We start from the raw sequence: 27,500 nt of genomic DNA on the forward strand, positions 1-27,500 counted from the left end.
TTTTTTAAGAACCAGGACCTGGAGGTCAGGACTTCCTTTGTCTTCAAATTTTAAGCAAAGACTAAAGGGATCTATGAACCAGTAGTTAGCAGACTCTGCGAACAAGGAAATAATGTTTTTCACTGTAAATCTCATCTACAGGTTGTGACTATTTTTTCCAATTCACAGTTAGTGAAGGAGGAATTGGACTGACGCTATGCTAAGAACCTCTCCAGTCACCTACACGTAATTGGGATGTTTAATTAAGTGATGTGGTTAATATGCAAACCCAACACATTCAGAAATGGTCCAGCTGAACTACATTGTAAAAAGAGGGTGTGCTTATTATGTCAAATAAAAATGTTGGTGCATTTTCATAACTCTCACAATAACTCCTTAGATTCATTTGAAGAGAGGTTTGATCTTTGCATTGTCTCTTAACTTTTTGACCCTTTCAATGAGGTACACTTAGAAGCTTAATGTAAACACATTTATAATTTATTTCTTAAAAAGTATAAGTCATCACCTATGTGTTCTAGGATAATATCTAAATGCTTTTGAGTTTTACCATTTTGACTCATATCAAGTTTTAGAATTTTTGCTCTTTCATTTCAGAATACATAACTGACACATTTACCCAGTACTCTTCGTGCACAGAGCAACACAGCAGTTTGTGCTTAATTCTGCTAATGAGAAAATAAATAAAGATAAATGAAACCCTTATTTGGTGCATCACTTCGAGAAATTTTAGATCTCTCAGTATAGTAAATACCAAGAGGGAAAAAAGAGAAATCTCCTAACCAAAGTTGACTGTATTTCCTTCCTTCGTTCTTGAAGATTGTAATTGATAGACCCAGTTTTCAGTAGGACACCCATTTAAAACCAGCCATTCCTTCTGATTTGATACGATAGCTGCAGAATGTCTCATATCTTCTTAGACCCATCCAGACTTTTATTTGCCTTCTCACCAGAAAGTATGTGAGGTAAGTTCTCTCTCCCCTTCTCGATGGATCCCACATCTAAATTGTGGTCCCTCATTAGAATATTTTCATGAATAAAATACTATGCATAGTGAGGAATATTTCCTTCAGCTTATCACCTAACTTGCTAAGGCATACATATTTTAGAAAGTTACCCATAGACTTTCAGAACTGATGCTGGTTTTGCCTGTTTAAATATTGATAAAGTAGCATTTTCCCCAAAATTTTTTTACATACTGTGTTAATCTCTATTCATCTATGTCAACGAATTCTTAGAGTAGCTTGTGGTAGCAAAGAAACGCAATGAGATGGTCACAAAAGTGATAAAGGAGGAATAAAGGAGATGTATCATTTAAAATGAATCAAAAATAGAGAAGTTCTTCATTTTGAGAATTATTAATTTCTAAACAAAGCAAGTGGAGCAGTCTACCTATAACTGACATTTGGTGTGGGAAAAACTAATTTTCTATTTTTTTAAATAATTTAAATTTTTAGTAGCCTCAAATGTTTCATTTTGGATGAGCTTATGTGTGTGGATTTAGAGACCATAGTATTGGCTTACTGGTAATATTAGAAATCCCTTAGAAGTGCACCTGGGCTTTCCTACATATATAATTAATTTTAATTTATGTTTTTGTACATATCTTAGGAAGTAGAGTGTTCAACTAGCTGTATGTTAGTTAGCTTATCTTTCTACATATCTTTATGTCTGTATTTGGTCAGTTTTAGATGGCGGTTTCTACAGGGTAGGCTAGAATATGCTTAAATTTGCAGAACATCACATACATGTGATACATATGATTTTTAGGATGACGATGATGTGGTCGTTGTTTTTATATCATAAAGTTTTAATTGTAAGAGAAATACAACAAATCATTTTAAGAGTAAAAAATTTATCTAACCATAGTGAAAGGACTAATGAACTCTAAAGATTGTAGAGGTAGAAAAGTTGCTTAAATTTGCTTATACAGCACAAGTCACAATAGCAACAAGCTATAGAGCAGTATAATTTATATAAGTTGAAATCTGACTGTAAACTTGCAGTGTGTTATGACATGCCTCCATTCGTAAAACTTTTCTTATAAAGTGCATTTGTTATCACATAAAGTGCTTTTACTTGTAGATATAATTAAGTGGAAACACTCCATATGCTAAAAAGTGGTAAGAGGCTGTTAGGTTAGAGAAGTATGGCAAGTTTTTCATCACATGATAGACTTTCTAGAAGATATTTATCTATATGTATGTATCTATATAGCCATCTACATGTATGTAATATCTGTCTGTGTACCTACCTACCTACCTATTTATCTAGATTGGCAGCCTTTTTAAAGTTTAACATGGGTGTCTTTCTATCCCTTCATTTCAGTTTCATTCCTTGTTATTTGGTAGAAGATTGTAGGAAGAAAAAGCATTTTTGTAGATAGATCATTTTTGTTTCCAAACTGTTTGTTCTAACCATTCTATTTGTTTATCAAAGAGCAATAAAGTAAACCAACCATTAAATTTGTTTAACAACTAAACACTTGGACAACCCATTGGATCAATTAATTTTACGGCATACATTTCAGAATGCCTTTTATTATGATAAATTCAAATACAATAATCCATAGGTATGTCAACATGTTCTTAAAAAAATCCAGAAATATTTTTGAAAATCCGTTTTGAATTCCTTTCTGTTACAATGTGATTCTTTTCCTTCGTGTTCCATAATTAGATCTAATTAATCCTTATTTCAAGATATCAGCATGGGATGGAAAGGACGTAGCTCCTTCTTAGTGTCAAATATGAAGTGTTTTTTTTTTTTGAGAGAGGAATTTATCTACCCTGAATTTTTTTTATTTTTTTCTTCAAACTTCTTTCTCATTATTAATTTCTCCTTTCTTTATTGCATAAAGAGCCAGGCTCGAAAAGTTTGAACTGTGTTAAAAATGACTGTTAAAATAAATTGTGAACCATGTCGATTAATCTTTTCTTGTTTTCAAAGACGCATGTTGTCTCAAGAATTTGTTCTAAAGCAGTATATATATAAATACTTGCTGTTATTTAGAGTAAAAGTGAATTGTTTTCTTCTAAGAAAGAAAGTGATTGCTTTTTCAAAGGTTGCAAACTTGGCGAGGTGACAAGTTGTTTGATTACTGCTGGTTAGTACAAGCAGTGCCTTCAAACAGTGCCACTGCCGCGAACTGAGCACAGACCTCGGCCTCTCATGCACGGTTTTCCTGTTTGCCTCTCTTGCCATCCTTTTCCTCGCTCTCCACATCCTTTCTCACTTTCTCTAAGACTTTCTCCTTAGCTTTTCCTTGCTCTGTATTTTCTTTGCTTCCTCTTTCTCCTGATTCTTTCTCTCCCTCCTTACTTCCTTTTTGACTCTTTAATTCTCAGACTCTTGAAGAGAAAAGAAATGGTAGAAAGTAAATTTTAAGCAAAATACTTTTATTTTTTTCAGTTTAGTGAATAACCTTTGAGTGAGCTTTAGATTTCCAAACTTCTTGGTATAAGTTTAGTTAGCTTGAAATAAGAAAATGTTTAAAGAAGCAGGTAGAATACTAGGTTTATGATTCCTTCTTTGAAAGGACCTATCTATGTAAATATTTTCTGGGGACGTATAAATATATATTTATATACATATCTCCTATATGAGTTACTACATGTACTCATGTAGTAATAAGTATCACTACTTTTAATTTTCTAGTACTATGTATATTTTAGATATATATATAAAATTTTGAAGATGGTAATTATGTTTTGTGAGTAAGTACATTCTATATACATTCTTTTTTACTGGCTTTGATAAAAGATATTTATATTCATATTATTTCCAATTGTTTAATCTTTATTATTTGTTTTAATCATACCTTTAAACCATTTCAAAAGGCTTTTTATAGCACTGTGATATTGATGAGATTATCAGTTATGAAGTGTTGAGAACACTGACATGTAATTGTTTATTTTTAACAATGCTAGTTGAAGGTCAAACATCTTAGCCTATGGGGAACATAAAGGTAGAATCTGATGAAATCTGACGCCTCTGGAAAGCTAGTGTCTAAATACTGTGGCACTTTAATATGATTATCAAATAGTTAAATAATATATCAAATATTATTTAAAAACTATCGGTCATCACTGTTAAAGGATGTATTTGAGATGACATATGGCTGTGAAGTGGGTTAAGAGACATTCGGTTATGACCACCCTTTCTCTTTCTGTCTCTGTCAAGGTGCCTGTGTCGGTGGCCATGATGACTCCCCAGGTGATCACCCCTCAGCAAATGCAGCAAATCCTTCAGCAGCAGGTCCTGTCTCCTCAGCAGCTCCAAGCCCTTCTCCAGCAGCAGCAGGCAGTCATGCTGCAGCAGGTAATGTGGGTTACCTGCTTTGGTGTTCTAACACGGCACAGAAAGTGTGCGCCCATGTTGACAGTGCCATGGGCATATTTGACAATTCATTCTCCATTGGAAGGGACAGCCTCTCAGCATGCTAGAACATCAATGTAGTGTTTTAATTGCAGAACTGCATAGAAAATTTGGATCCCTTGGTCTTTTTTAAATTCATCAAAGTCTAGAATAAGAGCGGAGAGAGGTGTAATTTCAACATGGAATAAATCAATATTTAAATATCCAAATGCTTAGGTACATTTGCTTGGTAGACGTGCCAGCAAAAGTGCAAAAAGACTTACAGATAATTGTTGCTTTTAAAACTCTTAACACTTTAGCACTCCTTTTAGTTCATATAAGTATGAAATTTGAACTGGTCATTTTGTTACAATAGAGAAATAACATCCCAATTTTTCCTTTCCAAAATATATTCAGTGTTTAGGAAGAGAAGCATCTACTTACTGGAAGAAAGTGAAGCAGCTAAGCAGCCAGTTCATGAGATTTATCTTTTTTTAAAAAAATAATGAAACTAATGTTCCTAATATGTCCATTACTGGAGCCTCAAGTGTGTATAAAGTGGACTTTATGTTACAGACCTACTTATCATAGAGAAAATAATGTGCTTTACCTGAATTCTTACATATTTAATTACTTTGCTGTCTTCTATGATGATGACCATAGGCCACTTGCTTCTATTTCTAAGTCTGATATTCTTCTGTACATCTGATGGATTAAAATTTTTTCCCAGTAAGAACTGGACGACGTGAATTTGTGTAGCTATATATTTGGTTCTTATAAATGGTAGAGTATAACCTATTTTTATATGCTATGGAGACTTCAGATGTAATAATTTAGGGTATTCATTTGGCTCTAGCCTTTTAGAATACAGATTTTCTATACCCTTTTGTTTAGGATTTTTTGGATTCTGGATTGGAAAAATTCAGAGCTGCCTTGGAAAAATGTATGTAGATCTATCTCCTTGAATCCAATGAATATTTTTTGTTGTTCTTGTGAGGTGCATCTTAATGGCTACTCTACCATATGCCAGTCTAGAAGAGTTTAGGAGATTTATAATACATGAAACTTTTGCCTTTATTTATTAAAGTCAAAATGGTTTATTCAGCAACAACTACAAGAGTTTTACAAGAAACAGCAAGAGCAGTTACATCTTCAGCTTTTGCAGCAGCAGCAACAGCAGCAGCAGCAGCAGCAGCAACAACAGCAGCAGCAGCAGCAACAGCAGCAGCAGCAACAGCAGCAGCAGCAGCAGCAGCAGCAACAACAGCATCCTGGAAAGCAAGCGAAGGAGGTAGGATCTGGCCAGCTCGTTGACAGAGAACAGTGCGAGGCTGGGAAGGGGCCTGGAGAGGCGAGGGCAGTCTTAGATCTTTCTGCCACAAAGCTCTTCCTGTCAAAGATGCGTTGGTGTACATTTTTTGCTGAGCTTAATAACAGTGACAGTGGAACTCTCCTGCTCTCCTTTTTTGTAGCATGGGACTTGAGAGTTACAATCCAATGCTGCTGTCGTCTAATGTTCAGTAATGAATCACAGTGTACAAAGAGCAAGCTGTGTGGTGGACAAAGTACTGATTATCTTGTATTCACCGAGAATCTAAGTTGGTGAGGGAACCTTATTTTTCTCAGTGGTGCAGCTCAGAGAACATGCATGCAAATTTCGCCTATTGTTGGGGGTGGAGGGACCAGGGGAGAAACTGGTTGAGCACAGATTTCAAAGTCACAAGCCCCTGATTAATGAACTGCTACTGTAGGTTTGGAGGGGCGAGTAGAAAGTTACAGTCTGATATGCTCATAAATCAAACTGACAAGCTGGCTTCTCAGGCCTAGCTTGCAGTTGTCAGCAAACTGCATCAAATATAAACATAATACAAACAAAACATGTTGAAGTAGTTAAATTGATCAGCAGGTATCAGAGCCGTTGTCTTCAAGCTGCCCATTATGCAAACGTACAGGAAACAGTTCTGACCTCCTGAGGCTTTGTTTCTGTTTGGATTTGTGAATAGAATTTCAGACAGCCATCAACTACAGAATAGAAATTGCTCCCTTATTTCTCCGGAGGCTCTGGGCAATCCACATGACTTGCTCCATTATGCAGTCTGTTTTCCAGTGAGCGCATCAGAAGTTTCTCTTTTCCCCAAACTAAAAAGGAAAGGTCCTCCACGGCCGCTTGTCTTTCTCTCAAGTGTGACCGCCTTCTCATACCCTCCCGAGTCCAAAGAACTCCGGTTTGTCTTGTAATGCCTCACAAAATTGGAAGTTTTACTTTCCCTTATAATAAGGGCAGTTTTTTGCCTTGAACATAATTCTGCCTTTAATGTATTCCAACAAGAGAGGAGAGGAAGAGAGCGAGCTGAGAGGCCGGTCCTGTGGAGGCTGCAGCCCAGTTGACTAATAGATCACTAGAGACCATGTTCATGGACCTCCACAGATCAGACTTATTCAGTTGGAAAAGAAGACAGTGTTGTTGAAGTTGACTGTTTCTATAAAGTGTCATTCTCTTAGTCTAAGTAAATTTATTATCATCTGCAATAAGCTGATTTTTTAAAAATTCTGAACCTTCGTTACATACTTTCTCTAGACTTTACTGCATACTCTTTTAATGCTAGTTCCTTGGTTCTCTGCTGCTGTGTAATATTTGAAAGAAAGTCAACTGCAAATCTAGAACTTGCTCACTTTCTGCCCTTGAACTTTGACCCTGGAATGACCCTTCAAAAACTCACCAGGGCAATAAACGGAGTGTATATTTCTCTGGAAGAGAGCTGGGTGTGCAGCCATGTTCTCTGCTGTTTACTGGCTTGGCTTTTCTGATACCAGCAGCAGCAGCAGCAGCAGCAGTTGGCAGCCCAGCAGCTTGTCTTCCAGCAGCAGCTTCTCCAGATGCAACAACTCCAGCAGCAGCAGCATCTGCTCAGCCTTCAGCGTCAGGGACTCATCTCCATTCCACCTGGCCAGGCGGCACTTCCTGTCCAATCGCTGCCTCAAGGTACATACAAAATTTGGTGCACACTTCATTTCTAATCTTGCACTGTCTACCATTTCCTGGCCTGTCTACCTTATACCTTGAGAAAGTTTGTTTTGATTACCTTCCTGCGTATTGTTAAACCATGATAGTTAACCCGTTAACGTGACTGCATGACCCATTTTCTTGACAGTCACAAATTGTATTACACACTGCCTTCAAGTGTGTAGTAAAACTGCTTTGAAGTGTTTTGTTAGATATTAAATGTGTATTTATTAATCTTATGGCAGAAAATAATTTATAAGGGCAACACAATTCAAGCACTGTTGAATATACGCTGGTCTGCAGGAATTGTATCAGTGGGAAGGCTAACAACACTCCATTTAACATAAGTGAGCTGATAGGAGTTTTGGTCAACAGATAAGAAAAAGAAGTTTCTAATCTTCACGCTGAAACCCCCACATGTAAAAGAGGGGCTTCATGTATTTCTACAGAGCATATTCCAAGTTACGCTTTGTGCGACACCATCATACATCATGGCACCATATTGATCCTTTTTTCTCTAAAATAATATTACCTAAGCATGTATTGTGAATTACAGCTTTAAAAAACTATCGGCTGTATTCCTTTTTGTTTTTCTGATACGAAAACCTCATGTACTTTGGTAATTCAATAATAGAATACAATAATACAATTGTATATATTCATCATTGACTCTTAACTTTTGGGAAACAGGAAGAGATCTAAGTACAAAAGGAAAAGTAATGGTAAACAAAATGACTCGTGTGCTAAAATTCTTGATGCAGATAAAAGTCATATATCATTAAACTTCATAAAAGCATATTCTAATTTGCATTTGGATTTTGTTAGAACAAACTGTAATCCAAATGAACTTTAATTTGAGTTAATTATGTTACAAAGGGCTTACATTGCAGTAGTACTTGCTGTACATTTTGCTAACTCTATAGGATACATTGCAGAAAATCAGGAACAATGAAATATACAAAAAATAAAATTAGGCAAAGAAGAGAAAGTCTTTAAAATGAACTAATCATTGTTTCATGGCACATGAATTAAAAATATTGTGGTAAATGTTTTCTCTTTATTTATCAAATTACTGTCTCCCTGGCATATTTTTCCTGGAATCCCCTCTTTCACTTGACTTCAGACTCTGATTCACCTGATTGAATCACTCCTAGGAAATCAAGAAAAAGTTTAAATAGTGAAAGAAAAATAAACCCACTTTTCCGAGTCAATCCAAAGGGAATTGGGATAAACTGTAGTGTTGCCATAGCAATGAGTGTTCTATTTACAAATTATTGTTCTTTGGAAAAATAAATACAATTTGAGGACAAATGAAGATGTAAGGTAAAAAAAAAAGGGAGAGAGTTTTTAAGTTAATTTAGTGTAAACATGGGTTTCTTTGGTAGAAACTACACTAAAACAGAAGCAATAAATTTACTCCATTGACCTTTTTTTCAGTAAAATTTAAATAAAATCTTACTTAGGATCTAATTATATGAGAATCTCCTCAATAGAGAAGCATGGTCTACCATGATTTTATTTGAGTAAAACCATTCAAACAGACCTTCCAAGAAATTTAAAATAGATGTTCGTAGAAACAAAATGTTACTTATTTGAAATATATTTGTTAAACTATATGCTTCCAAAACAAGCATACAAACATCTTGCCCAACAAGGAAATTTATTATGATATAATGAAACTTTTCTCTTATTTCTGAGCTTTTTTTGATAAAGTTATCTTTTTTTCCTTTTCTTCTATTTTTTACACTCTGTAAGCTATGTGAAATGCACAGGATGGAGAATGTCCAAAAAAAACCGAAGTAAATCTCAACACATATCTGGGTTTGAGCGGAAAATTTGTATTTTAAACAAAAAAGATGAAAGTCGTCATCATGCTTTGCACTGTTTAGATGAGTAAGTGTGAAAAGTGCCATTGTGGAGACCCATCAGCCAAACACAGGCAATATGCCAGATAAACGAGCAGAAAGGGAACACACTTCATAGTCCTGTGCTGGAATCCCAAGATTAGAGTAGGAAAAAGTAAAAAGGCAATTGTTGGATAACGTAAGCCCTGAATCATTTCTGCCTTAGTTACTGGTTCTTTCAGATAAAAATATTTTAAATATTTTTATTATTAGTTTCTTAGTTCGCTTTGCACTAAGTTTTTCTTTGGTTGATTGATTAGCCACGAATCATAGCCATATGAAAACCAAGTAGGATTAATACGTAATGATGATGTTCTCATTGTCTTTAAAAATATATCATATTTGGAGTATTTATTCCCATGATTTAACACAACTTGGGGTACTTTTAAAGTTACAATCTTTCAACTGTGTAAAAAATATGTATGTAAGAATCAGATGTAACAAAGTTATAATAATTTTGTTAAGAGTAGATTTACAAACATTTTTCTCTATTTTGCAAAATGATGTAATGTTGTATTTTATCATTTTAAGGTAGATTAGTTTAAATATTAAGCATTTAAAGCCATCATGAATATTACTATAATATTGGATTTTAATCTAAAATAGGCAATTAATTACTGTTGCTAAGTATGTATATCGAGTGATTGTAGGTATACAAAAGTCAAATATAAAAGAATGGATTTGTAAATCAGTCTAGAATAAAATACTGATTATGAAGCTATTTAATACATAAACAGTATGGTTTATATATCAACTAGTAATTAAATTAGGTGACACATTTTCATGACCCAGTATCATTGTCTACAGGTTAGAAAATAGGAAATTATTGTGCGTGCACTTTAAACTTTGATGTGTTTTCAACCTAAGATAGAAGTCAGTGTATCCCAATACACAATATATTCACAGGTTTACTGTGACAGTAGGGACTAAAATATACATGGTGGAAACTTTATTTCATTCTAACTTTTTACATATTTTTGAATTTATAAAAGTTATATAAAACATGATATTTCCATTACCAATCTGGAAAACCAAATAAGGACTGCGAGATATCCAGCCAGCACTATTCTGAACTGACAACTTATAGAACTAGAGGAGCTTGGAGTCAGAGAACTGTTGAATAATAAGAAAATGAAATCTTTTGAAATATAATAATGTCCTTTATACTGAGTTAGGAATGTGCTGAAGTTTGTTTTTGGCCTCAGGATTGAGCCAAAATCAGTTATTTGGCTTTGACTTCATTCTCTGCTTATGGAAATCTAAATAACCAAATGCCTACTTCAACACTTCTGGCATCCTTGATCTTGTGCCTAATCAGCGATCATGTACTTGCATAGATCACCATGGTATCCAATCAGAATAAGAGCACCAGCAATATGAACAGTGCATGGCATGCAGAATTATTGTTACCATCTTAGTATTCCCTTTCAAATACCAGTAAGTCTTCATTTTGTAACTTGGAGGGAACATCTCCTTTCGAGTTTTGCGTGCTGAAACTCCATCAGCGAGTTGAAGTTTAAATATACATTTAATATTGCAGGTACAAAACTTTGCAATTTACCTGTAAGTGCTATTTATTTTATGTATATAAAAAGTAACTTATATTGGGGCTGGCCCCGGTGGCCGAGTGGTTAAGTTCGCGCACTCCGCTGCAGGCGGCCCAGTGTTTCATTGGTTTGCATCCTGGGCACGGACATGGCACTGCTCATCAGGCCACACTGAGGCAGCATCCCACATACCACAACTAGAAGGACCCACAATGAAGAATATAATACAACTATGTACTGGGAGGGCTTTGGGGAGAAAAAGGAAAAAAATAAAATCTTAAAAAAAAAAAGTAACATAACTAATTAAATACATAGGGAAATATTAAGAATGTGTTGAGTTAGTTTTTGAGAAAATGTCAATAAGATAGAAAGGCGGAGATTAAATTATATCATAATTCTAATTGTTGTAGAATTATTTAGTGTACTAGCATGCACACATTAAAATGGATTTAATTCCATTTAGGCCATAAGTCTTTTAAAGAAAGTTTTGTTTGCCAGTTCTTCTATCTTGAGAGAAGACTCAAAAGCAAAGTGTAAACTTTACCACATTAAAATTTTGTGATGAGGAAAACTGAGAAAGAATTGTTTTTGTAATAGAATATCAAATTTTAAAAATGCAGCCTGTAAAAATTTTAATAGTAGGATATACATTTTTTACATCGGATGTATTCCCGTATCCCAGAAGTTCCTTTTTTGGTGGTCTTTGCCTTTGGTCTCGTTTGACCCAATACCTGTTTTTCCTCCCTGTAATTCAGCATTTGGACAAAAGGTGTATTCAGTGCCCCTCTCATTAAACATAGATTTTAAAGGTGGGCACTGTACCCTGCAGGTTATAGTAGGCCCTTAGTCTATATGAATCAAGAATATGTTAAGTATGGCAAATTATAAATGAGCACATGGATTTCTGAAGGATAGCCCAGAAACGGAAATAATGGTTGCCTCTGGAGAGGAGAACTGAGAACCCAGAGGTCAGGGCTGGTAGGGAAATTTAATTTTGCAATTTATACCCTTCTCTGTGATTGGATTATGTTGGCCATGTGTGTATACTAATTTTTTCAAAAGGTAAAATTTAAGATGGAAAGTGAAAATTTCATGATAATATTTCAGTAATTCAAATTACTGAATATCAAATATGGTTCAACTAAGTATATGAATGATACAAATACCTCTACCAAAGTTCCCTTTCATTACTTTTAACTATACGTAATCCTAAAAAATAAGCAGAGTACTACTAAATAAGATAAGTTAATTAAAAACTTACAGTAGACTTACTTTGCATCATACTGTATAAAATTTATATGATATTAAAAATTAATTACCGGACATAGAAAATGAAAGAATTTTGAAAGAATCTTTTATTTTTGAGTGTGAAAAAGCTTCTAATATAATTTTTAATAACAAATAAAATCATTGAAACTTTTCAACCTTGTGTGCTTCAAGGGTGTGTAATTTAGATGTGAATTAGCAATTTTTAATTAATTCTTAACACAGTGCTTGGCACCCAGTAGTTGCTCCACAGACTCTGAATGCAGGATTAAAGAATTATTATTTAATTGCTTTATCTGTGGTATTGTAAGCAACTTGACTAGGAAGTCATCCTTTTATTCATTCAACTCCTAGAAAAACAAACCATTTGACAGTTATTTGTAGCACTGGCAGTGGACAAGAGCAAGCCCAAGTCATCACCCATAAGCAGAATAAGGTTTCTCAATTTTCTGTGGTCATGGAATTTTAAAATTACATAATTATAAAACTTTTTGGCATTAGTATGGTATATATATATATATATATATATATATACTCTTGAAATAAGTTATTAAGGAAAACTGAATAATCTTCACTTAAGATTTTAAGTTGAATATTATTCTGTGATAGCTGAGTCAGTTGATTCCGGCCTTGTGCCTGCCACTACACTAGTGTTCTGGTCAACTGAACAACTCTTTTAAGTAATATTCATTGAGCTTTCCCCTGCCGCAGGCACTCTTCTAGGCACTGGGGATTAAGCAGTGAAGTAAACAGACAAAAATACCTGCCGTCATAACACTTACATTTTAGTGTAGAAGGCAGACAATAAAGTAAAACATATAGTGGTAAATGCTAAGGAGAATAATTTTAAAGTAAGGATAGGAAAAATAAAGCAACAGTAGGCAATGGGAGGAGTTGAACTTGTGGACAGGGTGGCTAGGGGAGGAGCCCTGGGAAAGGGATATGTGAGTAAAGACCTAAAAATGGGAGAGGGCTCTAGTGCAATTTACTTAACCTTTCTGTGCCTGTGTCTTCATCTCTAAAATGGGGATAATAGTAGTAATAATGACAGTGGCTTGGGGTATTAGATTAGATATCGTGTGTGAAGCACTTAGAAAAGTGACTGGCATATCAGAAGCACTATATAAGTAACTGTTAAATAAAACAGAGATGAAGAAACCTACTAGAGGAGTGAGCTGGGGTTAGAGGGGGCTGTATAAACAGGAGCTTAGTGTCGAACACATATGGTTTGAGAATCTGTTAGGGTTATACATGGGCAGCCTGCAATTCAAGGGAGGGCCTGGACTGAAGATCACTTGCTGAATCCTAAGCCTATACCTGGTATTTAAAACTGAAATACGTAAGTTAGTGTAATTGTAAAATAAGCTTATTGCAACTTTTTCTCAAATATATTTGTAAAACACTGAGTTAAAAAAGAGACTCACGTTTTCTTTGTTCCTGGACATCTCAGAACTATTTTACATGCTAACATGAATCTCAATGAGTCTCCAAGATAGAAAGCACAGACCTCTAGATCTCGTAGATTAACAGCATTTAGAAGAGTACTGTTCCAGAGAACACAGTTTAGGAAATACTGAATTTATTATATAACTGCCTGAAAAATCAATTAATTCTTGCAAATCATCAAAACTTCAAAACTTATAAAACTCAAAAATTATACAGAAGTGATTGCCTAGGTTCATATTCACAAATAGTTTTGCGTCTATAGAAAAGAGCTAAGCAAATTGCAGATGTGAAGACTTTGTCTCATGAGCAATGCAGTAGTTTACTTTTAAAAATTTTCCCCAAAGTTATCTGCACATTGGAATCATCTTCATCTTCAAAAACTACCAATGTCTGTGTCTTAACTCCAGAAATTGTGATTTAATTGGTCTGGACTGTGGTCAGGCATTGGACATTTTAAAATATTCCCAAGTGATTCTAATACAGAGACACTTTGGGGAGCCACTCCTGCTAACAGGAATCTCTTTTGCCATCATTTATTCTCTGCCCCTTACCTACAATAGTTTAAAACCATTTCCTCCTCCTTTTAATTAAGAATCATTATTTGGCTAGTGAACAGGTATATTTATTCATCAAATGTTTATAAGCCTGGTATTTGTTACCATATCATTGTGATATCATGGTGATACCACTAATTTTCAATGCAAATGAATAGTATAATGGAAATCTACTTTTAAAAGGTAAGTAGATACTTACATTAACTAAATTATTAATAAAATCCCAATACTAAATTATTAATAACACTTTTAACTGGTACGGTCTCTAAAAACATCTAAAAGTCTTTAGCCAAGATAGAAAATGTTAAATGTTAATCTGTTAAAATCAACTAGTACCATTTATAATTCTTAGACATTGGCCTTACAGGACAGCAATGCTCAAAAATAATATGCCTTTTAATAGCCACGGAACTTCCATGTGGAAACCAAGATGTCATTGAGAACTGTGTGAATCTATTATAATCCATTAAATCAACAACTATGTGTGGAGTAAATACCAGGCACTGTTCTAGGCACTGGGGATATACCAGTAACGTAAGAAAGTTCTGTTCTTATTAAGCTTAAATTGTAGAGGAGGGAGACCGATGATAACAAGTTAAATTAATATAGTTTCAAAAACTAATCAATGTTCTAAAGAAAAATGAAGTAGGGTGAAGTGATAGGGAATGATAGAAGGCAGGGTGGGGAGGGGCAGTGGTTGATCGTGTGGTCAAAGACCTCTCGGAGAAGGTGACCCTTGGCCCATCTGAGTGAAGGAAGGGAGGAAGCCATGGGAGATCTGCAGTCAGCGGCCTAGCCTGTGGGAACAGCAGAGCAAAAGCTGGAAGGGGAGTGAATGTTAGATGCATTTGAGAAGCAGCAGAAGGCTAGATAACAGCCTGAAATGTAGAGAAAGCCATAGATGAGATCAGAGAGGCAGGCAAGAGCCAGATAAGAAATGCCAGCACTTCAGAGGCCGTAGTAAAGGGGTTTTTTTCTTTTCTTTTTTCTTGTTCTGTTTTTGTGTGTTCTGGAAAGCCATTGGATACTGTCATTCCCTGTACTGGTCCCAAATTGGTAGAGAAAAGAAATGGTACTGATAGTGTAAAGTGATCTATTATGGATATTAATTATGTTGGTAATATCGCTTTTGTTGTTGGCATTCTTCCAGTAATAACACTAAGCTCATATAAACTTTACCTTGTTATATTAGTGGGGCTTTCTTTCATTTTATAGCTGGCTTAAGTCCTGCTGAGATTCAGCAGTTATGGAAAGAAGTGACTGGAGTTCACAGTATGGAAGACAATGGCATTAAACATGGAGGTCTAGACCTCACTACTAACAATTCCTCCTCGACTACCTCCTCCACCACTTCCAAAGCATCACCACCAATAACCCATCATTCCATAGTGAATGGACAGTCTTCAGTTCTAAATGCAAGGCGAGACAGGTAAATCTCATGAGGTTTATTCTATGCTTATCTATCACCAAATTTTACTTTCACCATTGATAAAACTAAAAATAATGATTTGTACTTAACAGGGGCAAAATGTGTAGAACAACAAATTAAATAGAAACCTTTCGATTATTTATCTTATATATTATTTTCATCACAAAAAGCAGTTCAAATACCAGCAGTTTGATGGATACAGTGGGGAATTTGCCTGAAGAAAGTTATTTTTTAATAAATGCATGTGGAGTTATTGTGTCAGTATATTTTTATGACTCAAATGTTGTGACTAACCTGAATGCTATGAGAACATTTTACCATTTTTTAACTTAATCAGTTTCAAATAATTAAAGATGCATACATATCTCCCTTAACATATGTTTCAAATATGTGCTTAGAAATCAAAGAATAGATGTACACAAACATAGAAACACAGACATAGTAAATCAGAAGGTAGATTTTTTGTTGTGGCATGATGGAATTTATAAATACATAAAAACAAACTTCTGGTAGTAACTTTCTGAATAAATTTGACTCAAAATTCATAAAGAAAATTATTTGATTTCAATTACCAACATTGAGTACATTATGTTAGATAATTTTTCAATTTAGGGTTTTATTTTAGTTGGGTAAAAAGTGCCTTTGTAAAGGGAGCACCATATACTTTTGTCCAAATAGTTCCATTTCTTCAGACATATGGCTATCTATCAAGTCCTTTAAGGTAATTTCCATAAAATATATAAGCTCAAACATTGTTCAACTTGAAAATATCTTTTTAAAAGATGAAACATAACTGTAAGATTCCTTAACAGAATGGCTTAGGCTCATATGATTTATAGCTCTAAACTTCATATTTAAGTGTAGTGGATTGAGGTGTTCTGTTGTATAGTATGAATATCTATCTAGCTGCAACAAATTCTTCCTTATAAACAAATATTTTTTCAAAGAAATGTATTAATTACAGTGCAGTTTAAATTAGAATCTTATAATTTGGTGATTTTTCTGGTCTTCATTTGAGTGTCATGAAAACTTTTTCTTCTTAGCTTTCATTATTCTAAAATGGTATGCCTCTGTTGTTTTCACACTTTTGTTTTAATTGAGATTAATTTGATGATTATATATTTCAGAAGTTGGTTGGTTTCTCTAGGATCTCTCTATCTGATATAATACTTATCAAAAGTCTTTGATAACTGTAGAAAGCTATAGATAATGAATACTGTTCCAAAGTAAAACTTTTCTAATCAACCATAACTAGCAGAAATATATATATGGTTCACACTCGCACATAAATATTAAACAATTTGAGTGATCCTAAAGGTTCATATCTTTTCTAAAAAGAGCACTTCAAAAATATTATGGTGACTATCCTATTACTTTCTTAAAAACACAGGTTATTTTTTTTTTTACTTGACCACATATGAATATATATTTTTTATTTAGAGGTAAATGTTACATAAGGTCATAAGGCAGGATTAGCATATGATATTATACAGTACTCTTAGTTTTTCATCCTTTATTAACAGTCATCTTTGGCTTTATTTCTCCTCTAATTGGAACATCATCTAGCCTTGGCAGTTGAACTATTCAATAGAACGATTAAATTTTTCTGACTGCTCTGAGCTGAATTGACCTGTTTTGACCTGTTTGTCACTGATCGTAACCTGACAGGCTCTAGCAGCCTGCAACGATTATGGCTTTTTGAGATGAATCTGACGCTGTGTTCTTTTGCTACAGCTCGTCACATGAGGAGACTGGGGCCTCTCACACTCTCTATGGCCATGGAGTTTGCAAATGGCCAGGCTGTGAAAGCATTTGTGAAGATTTTGGACAGTTTTTAAAGTAGGTTCTTTACATTTTTTAAGGGAAGGAGTGGATTATATTGGAGTTTCAGGCACGTTGTTGTAAATGCTCAAAAGAAAGCTGAAGAAGGACAGCAAAGGTCCATCATAAGGCACACTAAGTTCTCCAAGAAGTGTTCCAACAAGTAGATTAGCAAAGTGGGCTAAAAGGGTTGACTCTCCATCTTTACCTTTTTATGAAAATATTTTACAAGTCATTCAATAAAGGTTTTTGAATGAATGAAAAATGTTAGCCTACTATAATAGTGTCATTAATAATTGGGAGACATATTTGCAGGGTTCTCTTAAATTTCAAGTTTTTAATAAAAATTTCAAGCAAAATTATGTGAGGAGTCATATAATATATACCTTTGTAAACAGACGTATTTTACAGGTTTATTTTTTTAATTGTAGATTTTATATTCCTTATTTAAATAATGATATTTAAAATATATTTAACAACACGAATAAAAAAAGAAAGTTAATAGTAGCTAAAATTTTAAGAAACAACTGTATTTCATTCACATTGTTACTTGTTGCCCTCAGAATCCTAAGCAAACATACATGGCCATGTGTTTGTGTGATAGATTATATGCCTTCTCTAGCTTAAAATCAAAACTGTGTATCTAGAATTTCTTCATACAGTGATATATACATATTTATTTTTAATTCTTAGGAGGTTCTTTTTCAAATGAGACTACACATCTTTCATGAAACATTTTCCACACACAATTCTGGGATATGGGAGATCTAAACAGAGAGCCACAGATAGGTTTATGGAGATGAGTAACTTCACAGGCTGAGACTCATGTTGTCATGGAGCAGCTAACAGGGTGAATGAACTGTTTCATGCTTCATCAACAATTAAGTTAATTAGCTCATTTGAAATTGCACTGCTTTGTTGCCAGGATGTTGGCAGAAACATCAAGAAGATGTGTTTACAAATGGTAGGCTACAGGGTATAGTGCAAAAGCACCTTAACAACAAGGCACAAGTCCTTGGCATCATGATGACTTTGTAACTGAATTACAGTAAACTTCCACAATGATTTTTTAACTTTTTCTTGTTCTGACCAGTTACAATTTGCTTCATATACTACTACAGGTTTTGTAAATGACCTTAAATGAAAATTCACACTTCTGTTATACCAAAACAGTTGTGAGCTATCATTTTGTTGGATATGAAACTGATTGGGCTGTTCTACGCAAAGAGAGCATTTAAAACATTAGGTAACCTCGCTAAAGTTTTCCTCCCTTAGAAAAACAACATTTGTTGAAACAAAGAAGAATACAGGGATATGAATTCTTTTAACAACTAATTTCATATTTCTTCACTTGAATATATTAATCTTTATCAATATGTCATGTTATTCTTTACCATTAAGATTATTTATAGGACTATTGCTACTGTTCCTCCAGTCTGGTAATTTAAGCCATAGAGCTAGCCCAATCACCATACATTTTTTTGCTCCAAGTTGTTCTTTCTGAAAAAATTCAAAATAAATCTTTAAGAAAATATAAGTATCTTTCCTTTAGTTTTATTTCCTGTTATAGCACATGAAAAGGAGCATTTTATTTATCTCAAATGTTTGTATATTTTTTATTACTAACAAGCAGATGAGTATGAACTCTGATTTTACCCTCTGTGGTTCTTTTTCATACTCATGTCAATGTTTTTTAAACTGAAGAAATTACAATTAAAAAAGCATTTCCTTTCAATTAAATATCAACTTTGGTTCCAAAGACTGACCATTTTTCCAACCCATTAACTTTATAGGGATGACAGAACTAATGACAGTAGATTTTAAGGCCTTTCTTTTAGTCTATTTTTGTTATGATATGCCTTAGATTCTCTACCTCAAAGATCTGTGATAAATTCTGTTAATAGAGCTAATCCCAGTATACTGTTCTAAGATGAAATATTAATTAGACATATTTCCATACTGGTATTGTCTTTTTCTTAAGATGTGTGGGAAATGTGAAGAGAAATAAAATAACATTTTATTAAATTAATTAGTTATTCAGAAAAAAAGTTTAGTATCTGTGTGGAAAGTGAAATGAAGGCATCACCATTTATGCACATTTTGTTGGAAAGAAAACTGTGTTTTTTTCTAATAATGAAGAGAATTGAGAGTCTTGGAGAAACAAATGTCAGACAAGTCAAAAAGCTGTGAAACGTTTTCAGCTCTCAGTGTTCTTTATCCATTCTCCTGAAATTTTATATCCAGTGTTTATTATAAAAGTTTTTTGAGAAAATATTGTTATGGTATTTTTATTTGTAAAATGTACTAGCAATAAATTGTGTAGGTTGAGCTTTACTTTGATATCAGACGACTTATCCATTGGTTTGAAGTAAAAGGAAACCATCCATTATTCCTATTTAGCCTACATATGTTAAATAACAAAGAATAGTAGAAAATGTGTTGAGTCCCAAATTCCCTTTCTTATGTTACATCCCCAAAGAAACTGGAAGAATCACTCTATTTTTTCCTGGCACTAAATGAAAAGCCACCCAAGGACAGTTGCTTATGTATAATATATATATATTCTTATTCTTATATATATAAATTCTTTAATATTCAATTGAGGTTTTCTTTTCTATTAAATAAAAAATTAAGACTAATTTAAAAACCATTATTTGTAACAACAAAAATGAGAGCAGAAAAATAAAAGATGAAGAAGAAAGCCAGGCTAAAAAAGGAGCTTAGGAAAATCTTTGAATTTTACTGTAAAGTAGGTGTTGACAGAAGCTAACCATTTTTCTGACCACTAATTGAGGATCTCACTAGATCACTAAAAGCATTTAATACTAGTTCTTCATTACTGTCTTATAAATGTCAAAGTGTAATAACATCTGACAAAACTTTAGTATAGTTTGCCTGCAAAATTAATTATCATTCCATTGGACCTAAGTAAGCTTGAATGTAGATGGAGTGACTTTTAGAGCTTAAACCAAAAGGTTTACAATATAACATTCCAGTTAGCAGACAAGTGTTCTTGAACCTGCATGTGCAGATGCCAGCAAACAAAAGATGGTCTGAGATATGAAGATGGAAAAATTCTTGAAGAATGGTTAGTGTCCCTAAAAATATCAGTCTATTAAAGAGTAATTAGTTGATGAACATAAATGAATTAAGTTGATTACAAAGACTAAATTTTTAAGGCTTGACATTGTATAAAGAGCAACAGAAAAGGTAATGGAAACAGAACAGTTTGTTTAATGGAAATTTGTTGTCTTTTTTCTTGCAGCTGACTTCTCTAAACATTATGCTCTCACTTAGTGTGTATTGTCTATTTCTTTGTCTTTGACTAGGCAGCATGGCTACAAAATTATGACCTCAAGAAGGCATTCTTTGAACTTGTCAGAATGTTGTTTCTTTTGGTGACAGTGCCCCCATCTCTCAAAACTAAGGCATCTCACATAATCAGCTAAATGAATAGTGACAGCTAACATTTTGTATTTAAACTCCTGTCAGTGTTTAAACATAAAAAGCTTGATGCAAAATAAATCAAACACCGGTGATATGCAAGTGAAACATTTTGTTAAAACAGTCTCTGACATACTTGGATTTAAATCTGATCCCATCTTAGCTTATAAAAATGTTATAACTTTAAATGAATTTGAAAAATCTAAAAGTTAAAATTGAATTGCTAATCTGAGGTGTATATAACTGAAGTTACCACATGCGTTCATAACCTTAAAAGCTTCATTAAAGAGAATTGTGCATTAAATAAATTGGAAGGATCCCTTTCTACTTTTTGTCTTCCTGAAATGCTTGCATAATTGTTTTTAGAAAGAATTCGACTGCCTATTTACGGTTTTTTTTCCAGTTCACATTACCTATCTAGCACACAGATTCAATGCAGTTTTGAAAGAACGTCAGTCGACCACATCATTTATTCCATTTTGAAAACAAAAATCAATATCCCTATAAAGTGACCCATAAATTAGAACTGGCTCACACAATGTTTGTTCAGTGCTGCCTTTCTGAAGGCACCCTTTGCATTTTTTCTTCACCTCTCTGTTTGAACTGCAGTCTCGGTAAGAGGCTCATTAGGGGACATTAGGGACTGGAGCTAACCAGAATTCCAGAGCTTGCTTTGCTCTTATTAATGCATAGTAGAGTAGAATGCATTTAAATATTTCATAGGCATTCAGTAATTTGTGTGTAATCGCCTTGTTAGCAGACCAGTAGAAGTAGAACAGGCCTGTGAAATGGTGTTAGTGATTGCATGGGTAATTTACAGACCTTTGCCATCAGAAAGAGTATTATTGTTGGCTAGTATGAAGCTGTGAAATAGAACTAGCAATAAGTAAAAAAAGAAACTTAATAAAGGTTTTGTAACAAGCATCTTCAGGGATAACAACCCCACTTGGTCCTTTTGAAGCAGCTATAATTTATGACATAGGCAATATATCAAATGCATAAGATAGTATTATGGAGCATTCATATGAAAAGGGTATTTGCAACATTAGTTCCAACTTCCTGCAAGGGACATGATTAAATGATTAATGAAATGTCCCTTTGCATATGCATTTTGAAACAGCAATTAGGCACTGACTGAGAAAATCCACCAATCCTCTCATTTTTCAGTATTATCTCATTCTTGATTTATAAATCATAGAGAATTTTTGAACAGCAATATGTAGTACCTGAGATAGTTATAAAAACATAAAAGAGAATAATTTGGGCACAAAATAGTCATAAATACATAAATTCATAATTTAATGTTAATACTCAGCCTATTTATTTAGTCTTATTGCATTGTATTTATATCCGACACTATTTCTGTACTTTGATTGGCATAATTAAGTAGGGGGAATGAATAGGCACTATTATTTTACATATCACTGGTAAACAATAGCGAGGAAAGGAGAAGGGAGATGTGGCAGAGGTATGTATGTGTTTTTCAAGTTCTCAGTAATCCACTGGAGGCTGTTCTATAAATGATCATTGAAGGGCTGCAAGCTAGCCTATAATTACAGGAAAGAAAGTGGCAGCTCTGGCATTTCATAACTATGTGTCCTCGAAAAGTGCTTTGTGAGTTTGTCACCAATGATAATTTAGATAGAGGCTCATTACTGAACATCACAACACTTTAAAAACCTTTCGCCTTCATACAGGAGAATAAAGGACTATTTTAATGGCAAGGTTCTTTTGTGTTCCACTGAAAAATTCAATCAAGACAAAACCTCATTGACTATTATTGTAGTCTACAGTCTCTATTCTAATAAAAGCTGCATAGATAAATTGAATAGGTCTCTAAGACCCAAGTATATAATGCAAACATTTTGTACTTTTTTGAGTTCTTTAAATATAGGATAATGATTATCACTAAGAAGTAAACAAGTGTAAGAAAACCTTTTTAAAAAGTGATTTTATGCAAACCTAAACATGTTATAGTGAATATATCTTTTCTTGTGAAGCTGTATATTCTACTTATCTTGCTCCATTTACACCCTAATCTTTGTGTATAGCTGAAGCATTTTTAAAAATACGCATCATTTAGACTGATCTTGGAATAAAATATGTGTGTTCCCCAAGAGTTCATGGCGAAACAAAACCTTAAGAAAATGCAGCAATATGAAGCCTTAGGAATACAACTACAGTTGTAATGCACTGATGGAAAATTGTCTCATTATTCATTAAAATTGGGGAGGAAAAAATCCAAAAAACAATTTTTAAATGTCCTGATAATTGGGAATTAGTGACACTTTCCATCATCAGCTAACCTATGGTTCACTCTGACATTCCATGCCTCCTTTCCAGAACGCGTGAGTGAATTTTAGTCCTTATTACAGTTAGGTTCATAACAGAACTGAACATAGCTGAGCTTAAAGCAGACGGGTATAGTGGGAGTGCCTGTTCTGCCCTCTGACCACACACCTCAAAGTTGACCTGATATACCTCGCTATTTTAGTCTACGGTTTCTCTTCACCCAAGAATGATGATTGTACCAAGATACGTGGAGGTTTTGTTGTTATGATCAGTGAGAAGGTATTGAAACGAACTGATTTAATTTATCAAGGTGTGGGGCAGAATAGAACAAAGGTCTCTAATTGCTGAACGTAGATCTACTAACAAATAAACCTACTTATTCATAAATTAGTTCATTCTCAGAAACACCATTTTAATCCTTCATATATGTTACATATATATCTGTCTATATATTTTTCTGCGTCATTATTAATTTCAAGAAATACAGGTAAATAATTTGGATACAAAAACATATTTGTTGAATTCAGGATATTGAGGGCTATACTAAAATTTTTAGACTATTATACCATTCCAAATGATACTTGAGCCCAGATGGATAAACATCTAAATTCTTATTTAATTTTGTGAATATTTTGTTCAGTATTTCACTTACTTGCATTGATGAGAACATCTCTTAAATCTCTGCCTTAGTTTCCCCTTCCGTGAAATATTAACACCAAAGGATATTAAATTACTTGGAGATTTTTTTTTAATTTTTGGAGGCATCAAATAAATTATATATTACAAATTACAAAATACATATTGAATATTTTCATGTTCATTGGAAATGCTGCTTTACTAAACTACTTTTGGTGTATTAACATACTACTCATTAAAGAGATCTTTTTAACCATTATGTAATAATAATATTAATAATAGACATACATAATCAAGATTAGGGTAAGATAATGAGAATGTCTTATCTTTCACCACTTTCATGTAAGTTTAGGATGGATTTCTCCCAAATAGGACACTAGACATGAAAGGCAATCTTATGATTCTGATTATCAGAATCTTCAATGAACTTTATTTATTAGTTACAGCAAGTGATCATTCTTCATAAGTATTGATGTTTCCATGGGATGATAATTTGCCATCTTTACGTAATTCACACAGCATCCTGGTGAAATAAGACAGCACTCACTAAATAATATCATGAGAACCACAAACTATTTTAACAGAAATGGAATAGAGAATTGCCTTTGTTCTCTTCAGAATTACTTTTGATTCATATATTATAAGGTACCCTTTTGTAAAAAAAATGGCGTGAGTATGTGAAATACATCTAGTGATTTCTACTATTATTCTGTAAATGGTGTGGGGAAAATATTTTTTTGTAATAACTGATAAGCTTAGAGACAGTGGCATTTCTTGCCATTTCAGGGGTCTCTTTAGATTACATAAATAATTTTCACTAAACACGTAAACATATTTAACTTTTTTCTGTACAGTTTCAAGGTGTTCCTTTTTCCCACTGTGGAGGAAAATATGACTTCAGTGTAGTCCCTTTTAAGTGGAGCTTATACCACTGAGATAGACATCACTTAACATTCTATGTTGTGTTGTGTATTTGTTTAGGCACCTTAACAATGAACATGCGTTGGACGACCGAAGCACTGCCCAGTGTCGAGTGCAAATGCAGGTGGTGCAACAATTAGAAATACAGGTTTGTCAAATGCTCACTCAATGCACTCCTTTCTCAGATTTCCGGTGGGTCAAATTGAGTAGGAGGCAGATTATTCTGAGTCTTTTAACACAGTGACTAGCAGAAATGCATGGAATTTTAGATTGTTTATAATGATGGCAATGATTGATAACTCGGGGTAGATTTCTATAGATTTATGTACTTACCACTTAGACTTGTATAACCTTTAGAATACATCATACACATTTGGATATCCCAAAAGAAGCAAAGCTAAGTTTTCCCTAATAGAGGTTAGACCAAACCCGCCAATTGGATATGATTCTATTGCAGACAGTTTTTATGTGAGCTAATCTTGATTTTTTTTCATGAGATTTTATATTAGAGCAAAAAGTCCTTACAATATCATGCCTGTAATATGCCCTGAAAAAAAACTTTTTTCTTTCCTACCTCTGGTGTATTTTTAATAAAAGAACTTGCAAAAATTCTTAAGACTTGTCTTTACTGGAATAATGGCAAATCATTTATACTGTCACGGATAGGATTATATACGTTGTATCAAATGCCACTAATTTAAGTTAAAAAAAATTTCTGTTAATATTGAAACACAATTTGGCCAAAAATAAATAGAATTCATAAATATGATCAGACAGCAATTATATCAACCTAAGTATCAATCATGTTATGTTTTTACTAACCCTTTAAAGCTTCCTCTAAAATTTCATCTTAAAGATTATTTTTTCTCCATCAAACCAATAGTACTTTGTTTCATTTGATTAAGCATACAATTTCTTTTTCTTTACACCCTTTACTACATCTTCAATTGTTTTGAATTTATCGTGTCATTGCTTTTATCAGAGAGCTACTGAAAATATTTTATTTTGACTTGTAAAATATTCAAGAATCAATAAAAAGCATTATCGCTGCTGTAGTTTAAAAAGCTTTTGGAAACCTGTTTACCATTTGTAAAAAGTACACTAAAACATAAGAGTTCAGCTGATGATACAGTCTGCAGTGTGACCAATTATGCCTCTTTTTTTTTCCGCTGTGTCTGACTGATGGAAAAGTAAGGTCCGTCAGTTGTAATGAGACCCAGTGCAAGTGTAGATGCCGGCTCTGTGGCAGAGTTCAGCGTTTCACACTGCCTGGTCTCTGTCACTCTATTGAATTAGATTGATGATGGCAGATTGCAGGGGGCACTAACTGGACCTCAGTGGGAATGCATGAAGTGTGTAGACAATCCTGGCAGGCACTTCGCTTTGAGAACCCTTCACCCCTTCACAGCTGTTGGCACTAGTCCATTGCTAACAGTGTCCACAGGACTTTAAAGAGACACCATGGGCCTTCTAATTTATGGTTTCAGTAACTTGTTACTGTCGAGGCAGCTGTGACCTCAATTCTCTTATTGACAAAAAGATGAAGTGTTATTTGTTTTCTCTGACCTTTTAACATAAGGAAAGCTATAAAAGTTTTCCCCCCTCCACAGCTAAAGTTACATTTCCTCCCAGATAAGTTCCTACTGACACAGACTTTTCTATGCAGGAATCATTACTCTGAGACAAGCTCCATGATAAGATGTATCACTGCAATAAAGTAGCTGTATCAGTCATTTCTAAAATGCTTCTGATCTCACTCTTTCTTAACAGCTTTCTAAAGAACGTGAGCGTCTTCAAGCAATGATGACCCACTTGCACATGCGGCCCTCGGAGCCCAAACCATCTCCCAAACCTGTAAGTGCATATTGCTTCATAAACAGTAAATAGCTCTGCCGATGTAACAGACTAAGAAAATGAACAATTTAGTGACAGTTAGAAAACAAGGAGTGTGATGAAAAATATGGCAATAAAATGACAGTAAAATGCAATCGCTTGTCAAATTGTATGTTTCTTTTAAAGTAATGCTATCTTTTACAAAATCTGTCCAATCTACACCATGGGTGACACTAAACAAAGTACACCTATCAGTGCACAAATCACTGCCTTGAGGCTGAAGCCAGAGAGAATATCTTTCTGTGATAGGTTTACGGATATTAAAAGGAAACCCACTTTGAACAACCTGAAAGCAGTAACAGTGCAAATCACAAATAGAAAGGTATGTGGTGTGCCAAAGAGGACTTGGATCAATCATAAGATACATGGAAATAGATTTTTTTTAGCAAATATTTTGTCAAAAGTGTCATAGCATTTTTATAGCTAATTTTGCCCTATTTCTTTGGTTCTTATTTCAGTTAAGGTGTATTACACATATTGATATGTTTTACGATATAGTACACAATAGTGTTAATTTAGAGAGCTCATGACAAAGGAAAATGGGTCATTATAGAAAATAAAAACTGCAGTTTCCCTCAAAAATATATAGGAGATTTAAGCGCAACCTGATAATATAGTCAAATACACAGACTGTTGAAAAGAATATACTTTATCTCACTCAGCTAATGTTTGCACAGAAACTTAAAGTAATCAACTGGGTAACTCTAGTTTAATGAAAGTTTGTGGGGATACTTTTTAATAAGGCCCCTGTCTAGCCTGATGATTAGTGATTGCCAGCTTTGCCTCTCTCTCCATTTCTTTAGGTGAAAAGAGATCATTTGGTTTTGAAGTAGAGGAGGAGATGAAGACAGACTATAGTGTTTGAGTTCCTCATGCAAATTCATTCAAAATTTACTTTTTTTTCATGAAGACTATATTTATTTAAACTCTGCTAAGGTATTCTGCTAAGATAATAGAGTTTTTCCTTTCTACTATATCTAAGTGTACAGTACT

The 27,500-nt window shown here is 33.9% G+C and overlaps 1 protein-coding gene across 50 annotated transcripts in view; it reads left to right on the forward strand.

The window, feature by feature from the left end:
- The window catches only part of FOXP2 (forkhead box P2), a 509,955-nt gene that overhangs the window by 445,546 nt on the left and 36,909 nt on the right, over positions 1-27,500 (forward strand). For 19 of the 50 annotated variants that reach the window (XM_070264902.1, XM_070264918.1, XM_070264936.1 and 16 more), the window contains 7 exons: positions 4,177-4,314; positions 5,456-5,641; positions 7,165-7,333; positions 15,287-15,500; positions 17,235-17,339; positions 24,675-24,762; positions 26,385-26,468. In XM_070264902.1, the coding sequence (XP_070121003.1) occupies positions 4,177-4,314; positions 5,456-5,641; positions 7,165-7,333; positions 15,287-15,500; positions 17,235-17,339; positions 24,675-24,762; positions 26,385-26,468 (984 nt within the window). Of the gene's footprint in view, positions 1-4,176; positions 4,315-5,437; positions 5,642-7,164; positions 7,334-15,286; positions 15,501-17,234; positions 17,340-24,674; positions 24,763-26,384; positions 26,469-27,500 lie in introns of all 50 variants that reach the window. The other 31 variants (XM_070264903.1, XM_070264919.1, XM_070264920.1 and 28 more) reach the window with 7 other exon arrangements.

This window comes from Equus caballus, chromosome 4 (genome assembly GCF_041296265.1).
Source record: "Equus caballus isolate H_3958 breed thoroughbred chromosome 4, TB-T2T, whole genome shotgun sequence".
Lineage (NCBI taxonomy): Eukaryota > Metazoa > Chordata > Mammalia > Perissodactyla > Equidae > Equus > Equus caballus.